The 13,497-nt window shown below is 37.7% G+C and overlaps 1 protein-coding gene across 3 annotated transcripts in view; it reads right to left on the minus strand.

Annotated features, from left to right (window-relative positions):
* Positions 1–191: 191 nt before the first annotated feature.
* rgs6 (regulator of G protein signaling 6) overlaps positions 192–13,497 on the minus strand; it is a 68,508-nt gene continuing 55,202 nt past the window's right edge. For 2 of the 3 annotated variants that reach the window (XM_058754910.1, XM_058754911.1), the window contains exons 8-18: positions 13,187–13,263; positions 12,425–12,506; positions 11,371–11,445; positions 11,180–11,278; positions 10,995–11,056; positions 10,117–10,227; positions 8,395–8,520; positions 5,335–5,521; positions 4,289–4,378; positions 3,012–3,065; positions 192–2,787 (exon numbers count right to left, since the gene is read on the minus strand). In XM_058754910.1, the coding sequence (XP_058610893.1) occupies positions 2,737–2,787; positions 3,012–3,065; positions 4,289–4,378; positions 5,335–5,521; positions 8,395–8,520; positions 10,117–10,227; positions 10,995–11,056; positions 11,180–11,278; positions 11,371–11,445; positions 12,425–12,506; positions 13,187–13,263 (1,014 nt within the window). In that variant the 3' untranslated portion in view covers positions 192–2,736. The remainder of the gene's footprint in view (positions 2,788–3,011; positions 3,066–4,288; positions 4,379–5,334; positions 5,522–8,394; positions 8,521–10,116; positions 10,228–10,994; positions 11,057–11,179; positions 11,279–11,370; positions 11,446–12,424; positions 12,507–13,186; positions 13,264–13,497) is intronic. The other variant, XM_058754912.1, reaches the window with a different exon arrangement.

Below are 13,497 nucleotides of genomic sequence, written 5' to 3' on the forward strand. Positions count from 1 at the left end.
ACTAGCTTTATTGAAGTCAAATCTAGCTTATTGAAGCACAATTCTCTGATGTACTGTAGCTATATGTGTATTGCTATGTTCAACTTTTAATAGATGTTTAATGGACCATCACAAACAGTTTGAGCTAAACATGTGTGACACAAAATGCTGTCCATGCAGAGAAAAATGAAAAAGCATTCCAGAGCTCTCCAAACTGAATGTTTATTGAATGTCTCAGGACTTCAGGTCCTACTTTCCATTATCTTGACCTACTGGATCCTCATCTTTGCCAATGAAAAAAAAAAAGCCTAAAAGCAATAAAACTCTTTAGAAATATTTCATGCATAGTTTTGTGCTGAATATGGCACTTGTGCCTCTAAGTTATATTCCACGTTCAGTATTCTACACAGCATTTTCCATATCCAGGATTGCTGCAAAGTCTATACATTCCATTTCAACCTAATGTACAGTTATGAGTCAACAAATCAACTACCTGAAAATGTGTAAAGGAAACATGCTATATCAGCTGCACACATTTCTGTTCTGCCATTTGAATATGTGTTTAAATATGTGGGCTAAAGACAACTGAGAGAATTCATGTGTTCCAGCAGTATAAGTCTATGTCTCTCTGGCAGTGATGCTGCTTCAGGAAACGACGCAAGCAAAAAATACAGAAATGCGACTGGGTGTCCTGCAATGAAAAAACACCTTTCTAATGGGTAGCAATCCCACAAAAACACTTGTCTACTGTTGATATGTTGAAAGTGAAAGGCTGTGATCCCCATATGTTTGTGTTCAGAGCAAATCATCATCATCATACTAATCACAACACCGACACAAAGCAACATTAAGCGCTTACATTCTACACTACAATACCATTCATTAAAGCAAGGGACAAACATAGTTTATAAGGACCAATGTATTGGTTTCAAACATACAGTAATATCAGATGCTTATGGAACCCCATTTCTGCCACACAAGAAAAAAAATTGCTTTGGTAAATCACAATTATGACACACTCAGTCATAAAAGTTGACATTTTTGTAATAATTATGACTTAACGCCAATTATGACTTAGTATCACATCATTTTGACCCGTCATAATTATAAACTAAATAGTCAAAATGAGATACTAAGTCATAACTATGAGATAAAATCAAAATGATTACATTTTTGTCGTCATTATTATTTTTTGTCAATTGTATTATTTTTTTGTCAGTTTTCATCATTTTAACTTTTTGTTATAGATTTTGACTTTTTTTTAATCTAATGATGTATTTTCGACTTTTTCCCTCAAGATATTATGAAATCTCATCATTGAATCTCATAATTTCAATTTATGTCATAATCGACCCTTCGCAAAGACCCGCCCCCCTTCATTACTGTTGTTCGACAAGCCATGGCGCTCTAACGCCACACATCATGTTCTCACGCAGTGAAAATACATCGTGGAGCAAAGAGGAAACTGACAACGCGCTGACAGATAAGACAGAGCAGGTTAGTTTTGGTATGAAACAAAGTCTCAGCTTTAAAATTTTGTAATTTTTTAAGAAACTCAAAACAATAAATGCTGTTTTGTGGCTGTCGTGACAGATCGCTGTAGTGCCTCAGTTCAAGCGGTATGTGAACCGCGTATTTATAGCATGAAATCAACATAAAAGAACATTAGAACTCAGAAGGTATCTTGTTTCATCCGCGGAAAGACGTCAATACACACCATTTTTCAAGTTCAAGTCCACCGAAGTTAATCTACTCTCCTGCCTGGTTTGTTTGTCGGACAAAAATGGCGGATTCGGCGTTATGATTAGTCAGATCGCCTGTCAATCACACCCCTTGCGAAGGGTCAATTTAGATTTTTTTTAATGTTATAAAATAGGCCTCCATAGATGCTCCTAAATCATTTAACTTTGTTATTTGTTTGGACATTTTGCTGTAAAGCTGTTCAGGAAACACACTGACAAAGCAGGACTTGCATCTCCGGGATCCAGCATTCCTCACTGGCGCCGTTTTTGTGCAAAAGCAATATTCTGTGCTCTGAATCATCCTGAAATACTACCACTTTTTATTATTTTTCCTCAATAAAACTGAGTCTAAAAGGTATCGCTCTTCATTATTTTCTCATCTCAGTTAGAAGTATCATGTGCTAATACAGTAGGTGAGTATAATCCTAGTTTCTTCAAAATGGCAGGAGTAATAATGTGCTTTTCCAAACCCCTTCGTTTCCACTTTCATTCTTCATATTCAATGACTGTCCAACAAAAAAATATATGGCGAAAAGTTCTGTGCAAACCTTGACTGAGGGAACAGTCACTGAAAGCCCTTGTCAAGTTCTTCACTCCTTTGGAATGCTCTGAAGATTTGAGACCCATCCTCACTTCATCTAAATGCTTAGCGTTGACATTACAGCACACCTTGTTTTCATATCTGACAATGAATGTTTTTTTAACAGTAATCCAGGGAGACAGTCCCGTCCTTGCTGCAGTTTGGTTGTAGATATCAAATAAACGTAAAATGGTTCTCTAGATGGTACTGATAAATCTGACATTCATGTATGCGGTCTTCGTAGTCACCGATTTAATAGACATAGCACTGTCGTCGTGTGGAGATTTTTTCTTTTTTTGGACTTATTGCATGCTGCCATCTAGAGTCGGTAGCTGTGCGGTGTTCGGGTGGGTTTTGGAGAGAGGGTGGTCCATACACGTGGTCTGTCATGGCCACAATCCTTCCACCCCAACAAACTGCAAACTGCAGAACTCGTCAGGAGGACTGCATGAGGCCTGTCAGTCGTTTACTTGTCAGAGACTTGCCCTGAAACACAATTACAATTAATTAAATATGGACTTTAAAAGTTGTGGTCTTGGATTCGACTAATAATATTCATCAGTAAATTCCAAATATAACAAATAGTATATTTATACATAAATATACTATTTTAATCTGGTCTGACTACCTTCCAGAAAGCCTGATTTTGAAATAAATCTAGAAAAAGACTGGCGATGGTTGGGTTTTTCTAGACAACAGGTGCCACTCACCACACTGCGAGTGAATTTCTCCAGGGATGTGCGTCGACCTTGCTCAGTCTCAGGCTGTTGAGCCGAGGTTAATGGAGGGGAATGGGGAAGATACAGTGCACAACACCAGGTTACAGTGTTAGTAAATAAAAGTAAATGGAAAGCAAAAAAAATTTTTAAGAAAATTCATGTTAATCTGAAATAATCACAATCAAACTGTAGAATGACTCTGAAGTGCTCATGTTTAATCATTACAAGTTGGCAGTGGAGTAAGTAGGCCATTTGATGAGTAAATATTAAGTTGGCTTAGTATGTTTTAATAGGTGCAAGCTGAACACTGAACACTCGTTTGCAAGCAAAGAAAAGGAAATCGTTCAATTCAGGACTGATGTTTTTAGTCAAAGAGAAACTTGAAATATTGTCTCTTATGAAAGAACTGTCTCGGAAAAATGCGCTGAAAATGTACTCGCCCTCAGGCCAATCAGGAAGTACAGTTTGTTTCTTCATCGGGATAGATTTGGCATAATTTAGCATTACTTGCTCACCAATGGATCTTCTGCAGTGAATGGGTGCCGTCAATAATATAATTGCTTCCTTCAGTGAAAAACTGTCACATCAAAATTCATCTACAAATTTGTTTAAGGCTGTTTTCGACTGTTTCGTCAGTGTTTGATATGTGCCTATTTCTTTCCTGATTCTGACTAGACAAGTTCTTCACCGGAAAAAGCAATATTATGGATCGAGGACTTTAGCTGGAAGCAACGGTGTGAAGTAAAAAAATAAAAATAAAATAAATGTGTTAATGATTGATTAGTTTCTTACAACCACACAGATTTTCACTTTACAAGACATTAATTGTTGGAATGGAGTTGTACAGATTACTTGTAGTCTATTGTCATGTTTCTATCTGCTGTTTGGACTCTCATTCTGACGGCACCCATTCACTGCAGAGGTTCCATTGGTGAGCAAGTGATGAACTGCTGAATTCCTCCAAATCTATTCCGATGAAGAAACAAACTCGTCTACATCTTGGATGACATGAGGGTGAGTAAATGTTCATTTTCAATCTTAATTTTAGGATGAATTATTCCTTTAACGGAAAAAAAAGAAAATTATCAGTATCTTTTCTGTTTTTCAACATTTTTTTCCCTTACAGTACTCTAGGAGCGCACTTATTTTAGTTTTTATGGCTGAATGGTATGTGAAAAAGAATACTGAGCGATACTGAAAACAAAAATGCAGAAAAATGATTCAGATTCATTACACGCGGCAGAGAGAGATTGGAGATTGAGACGAACCTTCTTTCTGGCCAGCAGGAGGTCCTGGTAAGCATTGGAGCGCAGGAAACGAGGGTAGCTGTCACTCTTCATCAGCTTGTAGATGTGGTCCTGAAAGAGAAAAAACATTGAAGGCTGACAGTGAGTTTGCAGCCTGGACGAAAGGAAAGTGCCTCATTGCAAAGTAATGAGAAAGAGCCAAGAATCTTCACAAAAACTGCTTTTTGTCCTCATGATCCGGCTTCTATTTCCTTTCAATCATGGCATCAAATATGCACACATGAATAAATATGTAGTAGGTTCTCCAAGGGATAATGTATATCTTGCAGCAGGATTAATTAGACTTCGCTGCTACCTATGACGGCGATGAAGGTGCATGTTTTTTTCCTTACAGATTATTAAAAAAAAAAGCATAATTCACTTGACAGCCTCCTAGCAAGTACCTTGACAGATTCTAAGCAGTGGATTCTGCAACACATTCTTCAATTTTTCTACTTTGTCACTACAAGCTAACTGCTTTCAGAAAGTTCAGTTTCTGGAATAAAATGGATTTCATAATTCCAGAGAGACTTTTCACCCTGGTTCTGAACATTGCTATGCATGTTATATTCTGTCTCTCATCAATCATGTAAATGTAGATAAATGAAGGAGACAGACACAAGGCAAACTCTTTTGAACAGAGCCATGAGGACAAGGACAAGGAACAGATGATCCATCAGCATTATTGTACATCAATCTCCCCGAATAGCCCAAAGCCCTCAACTTCCTATTTCATCATTTCAAAGAATGAAAAAGATTCTGCCTTGGGCACAACTTGTCCCTGAGTGCAGCTTTCATACTTCCTCCGTCCACCAAAAAACCTAAAAGCCCTCAATCATCTGTGAAAAGAATGATTATTGGACATTAGAAAAAAAAAAACATACAACTGTTAGATATCTCCAGATTTCTTCCCATTTAGTTCATACAGTAGGATAATTTTCTCCAAACGTGCAGAAAGGGTGTGGAAATTGTTAAAAGGAACAAAAGCCATCAGTGGTTGAGCTGTACTTCCTGTGACAGTTACTCACCTGGGCATCTTCACAGCTGTAGCGGCCTGGGTCCTTTAGATTCTGACTGGTGCGCTCGTAGCTGTGCGAGTCCAGATTGATGGCATTGGGAGCTCCCTCAGCAAGAAACTCTTGCCAGATCTCCTGAGCACGAGCTGCCACTTCCTGCAGGGGGCGGCACTTCATGTCCTGCACAGCCAACCAGAACCTAAAGAGAAAATAATAATAAATGTCAGCTGTTCAGTGTGTGCATAATTATTAGGCACGTTGATATTCTGGTCATATTTTTTCCCCAAGCACATTTTACCAATTCCAAACCACATCAATCTTAATAACTACTATTAATATTGTATTTAATCATTTATAAGTGATATATATTTGTCCATGAAGGCTGGAAGGGAAATACTTTAAGGTGTGCATAATTATTAGGCATGTTTTCTTTTACAGATAAAATGAGCCAAAAAAAAAAAAAAAAAAGAGAGATTTAACTCCGACTGAAAGTAAGTTTTGGGAGTTCATGTAAAAAATGAACTCCCAAAACTTACTGCCAGATTCTGGAAGATAAATTCTTGAAAGAGTGGATGAGGATGTGGTGCTGGTCTTCAAGAGTCACTCTCAACTTATCTGTCCATAAAGCCTATATCAAAAAATCAGTCTTCATGTATTTCACAACACTTCAGCATGTGATTCTTATTAAGTGAGAGTCATTTTTTTTTTGGGTTATCAACTTTTTATTGTTTTTTTTACATACAACATCATAACATCCATTCAAAACAAAAACAAAACTACAGACATATAATCAATACTTTAAAGAGTCCAGTCAAAAGGGAGAGAGAGAGGGAGGGAAAAAAAACAAACAAAAAAAACAAGTCATTTAGTCTTTATATAATCACGTATGTTAAAGAAAAAACACTGCCAAGCATCGATAGTAGAGGGCTCGGCCCCATTAATTCGCACTGTTGTACAAGTCAGGAGGCTAAGTGATAGTCATTTTTTTAGGATTTTTACCCAAGCAAAGTCTCTGAGAACCGGACACATTGCATATCTGGAGACTCCAGGAAGGTTGCAGTTCTGGAAAATGGTGGCACTGGAGACTAAATGGTTCCTGATGGTTTCACACCTAATTCTTCACCTCAAGTTTTAATTATTTTGCAGTTAACGTGTCTTTTCTTCTCCATCTGTTTTTTTCTGATCATGCTGACCCAATGAGCATTTCGCTGTCCTATGGTCATGCCTTAACTTTGCAAATTCTGGTATTGCATTAGTATTGCATCCTTCTCATGGACATTTAATTATTTTTGACTTTCAGACTGAGTTAAATCTCTTTTTTGGTTAATTTAATCTGTAAAAGAAAACATTCCTAATAATTATGCATACCTGAATATAAGAAGTTTTTCACTTCCAGCCTTCATGGACAATTATATATCACTTATAAATGATTAAATACAAAATTAATAGTAGTTATTAAGACTGGTGTGGTTTGGAATTGGTAAACTGTGCTTGGGAAAAAAATATGACCAGAATATCAATGTGCCTAATAATAAAGCACACACTGTATCGGGCATGGAAGAATGGTGCAAATCAAATTAATTTTGACATGTAGTTTTATTGTAAAAATAAAAATTCTAAATATATACACTAAAAATTCAAAAGTTTAGGTGTAGTAGGATTTTTTTTTAGTACTTTCATTCAACAATAATGCATTAAATTGATCAAAAATGACAGTAAATACTGTTTTTTAAATACTGTTCTTTTGAACTTTCCATTAATCAGAGAATCCTGAAACAATGACCATGGTTTCCACAAAAATATCAAGCAGCACGGCTGATTTCAACATTGATAATAATGATTTCTGAAGGGTCATGTGACGCTGAAGACTGGAGTAATTCAGCTGAAAATTCAACTTTGCCATCATATAAATAAATTATATAGTAATACATTACATTTTTAAACACGCTAAAATAGAAAACAGTTGTTTTTAAAGTGTAATAATACTCCACGATATTATTTTTTTCTCATATTTTTTTATTAAAAAGTCATCTTGGTGAGAGACTTCTTTTCGAAAACATTTAAACATTTTGCCAACCCCAAACTTTTGAATGATAGCATTTTTTTTTTCTGTGCCAACATTTGTAATGTTGATCAATGGCATTATGAGTTTGTTCTCATATTTTGGTCTTCTACCTCCTTATTTCCATGAGAGGCATTTATGTTACATTTTATGGTAAACAAGTGAAGGCCAGACTATCTACAATCTGATTTCAATCATGCATTATGTTGCTGTTCCACAGCCAAGTTCCCTCCCTAAAGCTAATTTTCACTCCCAATTAGCACTTGGCGTGTGTTACTTTTGGCCCTGATGGCAATGGCATTCCCAAAATCCTCAGGAACAAACACCGGGTTAATTATGGAAGTCAGTACACACACAGCCCTCGCTACCCGAGATAGAGGAAAGCAATTGGCCAGTAACTCCTTCTACTCTCATATCACACTTGCTCTGTAGCTCTATAGATCTCTGCAGTGTAGAAGTGGTTTAGGCCCTAATGGGCCCAGGGGAGAGTCAGGCAGTCAAGAGGACACATCACTTTCACTCTCCTCACAGACTGGCAAACATAAGACAGCCCCCACAGAGGCTATTAGATGCCTAGCTGGGGGATACGCAGAGATACGAGAGGGATGAGAGATGCATGGAGACAAGCAGCATTTTATCTCTCGCCCAGTCACTTTACGGCTCCAGTGACCTGCGTTATCTCTGCAGCTCCCTTCGGGGCCTTGCTGTCCTGGTTGGGCATCTCCTGGGGCCTGCTGCTGCCTCATTTGCCCCACAACGCCCATGGTTTGCAGTAGCTTATCACAATGCATCAGCGATCATGCTTTGGAGGTGGTAATGATCATGTATCATCAGTGGATTTACTCACTCTTTCTCATCGCTGATATTAAAGGTCTGACCTTTTGCTTGTCCTGTTCTGCTACATTTTGTGCAAGTCATTAATAGCAGAGTGGGAGGTTAAGACAGAGGGGAAAATGTCACAGAAGTGCAAATGAAAGGAGGACAGAGGAATAAAGTGCTGGAAAACTTACAGCAGGTTCTCGGAGCTGAATTCGGACTCCAGGAATTTAAGAAACTGCTCACGGCCCACTGGGTCCTTTAAAGCCTCGTCCAATGAGAAGCCCCACTTCTTTACTCGCTGTTGACTCGGGTCCTTACTGAGAGAGAGAGAGAGAGAGACGGAAAGAGAAAGACGGTATTTTATTTATTTAACTTGCATTGTTCTTTGCGATATCTACTGACAGCAGCTAGTGCTTTGACAACACAATGTACCATTGTTTGTCATATTAGCAAGACGAGGATAAAAACAAAGAGAGAAAGAGACTGTGTGAGTGTACACGAGATCACTTAATCACGTCTAATAATATCTTGTAAATTAGTTTTTGAATAAGTAACAAGAAGTAAACCACCACAGGAATGCTAATCGTTTTGAAAAACCTAATTCCAACAACTGTTAATTAATTTGATAAGGTAAATTAGTCAACTTCATTTTAGCATAATTAAGTGACAAGAGTTACATTGGTGAACAATGTGAACAGTTACATAGAAAGAAACCCAGAAAAGAAACACTAGGATGAGGGGGTGTGTGGGAGGTACTGTCAGGGCATCTTTGAGGAGCTGCGAGAACGGCTCAGGCAAGCGGAGATGAAGGAACCTGCAGTGTTTTATATAATTCAAAACAACAAAGACTTCAACAGACTTAAAAGTACTTGTGATATTCAGAACAAGGTTCTACATTAGTCGCAATCCTATAGAGAGCTCCACCAATCAGAGTAGTCACTGTTACTATGAAGACATGACACTCGCTCTGCGAATAATGTCATTAAATCAGTCCCCTCACACTCTCAAATTTTCCATCCTAGAGTTTCTCTTGGGTGACCATACATCCTTTTTTTTCCAGGACATGTCCTGGTAGGGATTGCTAAATTGTCAAAAATGTCCATGTTTTGGCTTTTTTTCCCTACTGACATGCTCTACAGTCCTCATACATTATATTTGCATTGCTTTGACAGTTCTCTGTAGATTCCTCCTCCTCGCACGCCACAATTGGTCGACTATGCCTGCATGCTATTATATTACTACTTTTCAGTCATCGCCTTCAGCAAGCAAAATGCCAGATTTACAAATCAAATACATTCATATTAACAGATTACAGCTTTCACAATGGGAGCACGGGCTGTGTGGTGTTGATCCCAGAATTCATCCCATTCATCAAAACGAAAACACCTCGCTCACGCAGTATGTATAAATCGCACACAAAAATTCGGGATCACATTAGCCAAAGAAGAAAATGTTTAAGCTAAATTAACTAAATGAAACACTTCACAATAAGCCTATGCATTGGGAATCACAATGAACATTACAGGACATGTATTTTATTTTATAAATGAATAAATTATTGTTTGCAGACCTCCATGTTATTTTAAAATTGACCCCAATTTGAGAAGAAATCAAGTAAGTAACAAAAGCACAACATAATAATGATACAAGACTTTCGAAATAAAACCAAAAAGAAGCATAACAACAAAACAGATAATAGCGTTTTGACAAATGTGACCCTAAAAATGATCAACGTAATCAATTTCCTCAGCAGCAGTTAAGTCTCTCAAAATGTAAGACAAAGACTCTCAGTTAAGATAAGTGAAATTAAGAAATTCAGACATCCTGATCCCTCTCCCTTTCATCAAATGAAAACTAGACTAGAGAAGAGAGGAATCAATAAAGAGAGATGTGGTGTTTATGTTTTTTCATACCTGGCCTCAAGCTCCCAGAAAGTGACATCATCACTGATCCAGGGGTTAGCTGGATCCGGTACGGTCACAAAGGGGTCATAGTCAAGATACTGCTCTGTGTAGCTCATCAATCTGCAAAAATGGGTTGAAATCCAAAAATGGGTTATTATTTCAAATCATTGTATTAAAGTATTTTTGTCTGTTTTTTATTTTTGGAACCAAATGAACTGTTTTCACACATATATTCCTCCGCAAACGTGGATGGTACACTGTACTGAAATACTCTGACAGAGTTTCCCACACAACCGCATTTATAGCATTAAACTTAATGTGGTTAGATTCCTGAATCAACAGTTCTTATGAGCCTGATTTTGTTTAGTTTATCAAAAACATACAGCGCAACCAATGTAATCTGATTCCCAAATAAATGAATCAAACACATACAGCTTATGATTTGACTGTTTGTTGTAAAGTGAAATTCATACTCTTTGGCATCTTGTAATTAAAGATACACATGAGTTTTGTCTGAAGTATTTTATAAGAATTAATATAATATGTTGACAAAATTGTAGTTTTCGTATTGTTGTTTAATCTGCATGGTTACTGCCAATTAGTCAAATGCAGTAAATGTTGTCTCTAAAACGATTCTTATGAAAATGTTTACAATAGACGTTTCAGTCTAACCATTTGGGAATGGAACTGCATTTCTTTTTTCTCTAAAGTGCTAAAAGAAACATTAATAAAACCAAAAGAGAAATCTGAACTGAACCAATAAATTCTTTATGATACCCATCTTTAATAAGCATAATGTTTCTTAATTAACACATTATTAATGGCAAGTATTAATATTTACTGAGAAAAGTTTGAGTTTCATGGACAGATCAAGAAAGAGGACTTACGTCTCAGCGACTTTGGACATTTTCATACAGTGTCGATCCAACTGTGTGTTCAAGAACAGAATCTGAAAGAGACAGAATACCGTTGCTCACTGCATCTCCACTTGAGCAAGTGAGTGATCGTGCTAAATATTAATAGCTGCTGTGAGGCTGTCGAGAATCAAATTCACACCGTCGCTCGCACACACCTCTTTCTCTACGTCCTCTCTGGTGTCCTTGCTGCTCGGCTGGGAGGGTGTGTGTACAGGACTCTGAGTCTGTGTGTCATCCACTACCCCATACACTGACTGCAAGACAGAGACAGACACAAGAGACAGAGACGGGTCACAATGCAATCTGTCTCATACAGCACACACACAAATACTAAAAGCATAAGCACCTTTTTCACCCTTTGAGGATTCTTCAGGCGGCGGCACTTCCTGATGTCCATCTCTGTGGTGTTGACACACCCAGGCTGACACAATCACATTTAAATCAACCATATAAAAATCGATGATACATTTTTCATTACAATCTTGATTCACACAAATTGCAGAATCCAATAATTATACATATTGTTTCATTTTCTTTCCTTAAAAAGAAACTGAATGTGTTAACAGATCTGCTAACTATGAAAAACTGAGATTAATCACACTTAAATATCTGGTAACACGTTACAATGGGGTTCTATTCATTAGTATAAGCTATCGGAACAGCTAAAATGAAAAAGAGATGAAGGGATAAGTTCACCCAGTAAATTTAAATTCTGTCATCATTCCTCACGTTCCATACTTGTACGACTTACTTTCTTCTGTGAAACATGAGAGAAGATCCTTTGAATAATGTTAGTTACCAAACTGTTTTTCGTCACCATTGATTTCTCAAAACATTTCTTGTGGGACACTTGTGAATGCACTGCGTTATTAAAATAAAGTTATTTTTGTTTTCTTTGTGCACGCAAGGTATTCTCATAGTTTCATAAAATTACTATTGAACCACTGATGTCACATGGACTATTTTAACCTTTCTGGGCCTTGAACGTGTCAGTTCCGTTGCTTTCTATGCAGGGTCAGAAAGCTCTTAGCTTTCTTGTCTTACTTTGTGTTCCAAAGGTCTTATGGGTTTGAAACGACGTGAGGGTGAGTAATTAAATCACAGAATTTTCATTTTTGGGTGAATTATCCCTTTAAGTATCCTGTTATGTTCTTAAGGAACTCTGGTATGCATTTTAAATGTGACCAAAAGAGTTTAATTTTAGTTACTAGGAACCTTCACAAGTCTTTAGAGTTTGAAGGAACTTCTGGGTTCCAATTAGCAAGAACTGGCCTTTTTAAAAAGAGCCTTGAGATTTTCCAAAGTGGTAATCTGAGGAACCCCAATGGTGTTTTAAGTATTTCATTTTTACAGTGTGAAACACAGAAACCCGTCCCACACTGCATCCACCCCTCACACACCACAGGACGGTGAACATCCCAGAAGGCTCTCTCTTGACTATCCAGAATCTTTCTCTCCGTTTTGTCTTTTTTCCTGTCGATCCTACAAAGTCAAAGAAAACACAAAGCTGCAAGATATTAATATTAAACAAAGAGCAGGAAACCTTCCCAATCCACACACTCGCACGTTAAAACATACAACGAGCGAAGCCCTTGTGCTCATCAAAGTTGCAACCTGCCTGCGAGCAGAGCTAATTCATTTCCATTCCTGCCACTTCACTCTTACGTAACTGACATTTGCTGCATCACTCTCTCTATCTCTCACTGATCCTGGTTTTGAGCCCTGAGACTCTTTCATTCGTCTCTCTTTCTCTTCTGTTCTTGCTCTCCCCAAAATTGGGGTTTGCGTCATGAAAAGGGTACTGCGGACTGTGTGATGATAGCGACAGACTGATGATCAAAAATCACAGCAGGGTTGACTTGTGTTTGCAGCCCTCGGCCATCAGATGAGGCTCTTCAGCTGGTGTTTGAAGAGCGAGAGACTGCTTCAATCAATGAGGACCACTCCAAATCAAACACACATGCTAATACGTCTCGCCACTAACAACTGCACTTCAGCAATATTATGATGTTACAACATAATGAGGGCTTGTGTATATACAGTATGTCTTTGTGTGAATGTGTGTGGGCTGAAAACAAAGGGTAGATGTGTCTTCAACACAGAAGAGAGCAGGTATGAGTGAGAGCAAGTGTTTGCATAGTTGTCCTGACAACAGCACTTACTTGACCTGTGCCTCAGCCTGCATGAAGATGAACTCCCACTTCCTTGCAAAAGCCCTCTGTAGTCTCGCTAGATTCTCCTGAATGAGATAAATGAGTAAGTGAAAGAAAGAAAGAAGGAAAGACAACATTTCACTTTCGGTTCATCCATATGTAAGGAAAGCTGTGTTATAGCCTGCTATTTTGACAAATGTAGTAAGTCATCTAAATATTCAGGGCTGAATTTGGAAAAGCATACTACAACTCTATTACTATTAGTATTTCTGCCATATATATGAGAAGAAATGGTACAAACAGTATTTTTATTGTTTTTT

The sequence above is a fragment of the Onychostoma macrolepis genome, chromosome 20 (assembly GCF_012432095.1).
Source record: "Onychostoma macrolepis isolate SWU-2019 chromosome 20, ASM1243209v1, whole genome shotgun sequence".
NCBI lineage: Eukaryota > Metazoa > Chordata > Actinopteri > Cypriniformes > Cyprinidae > Onychostoma > Onychostoma macrolepis.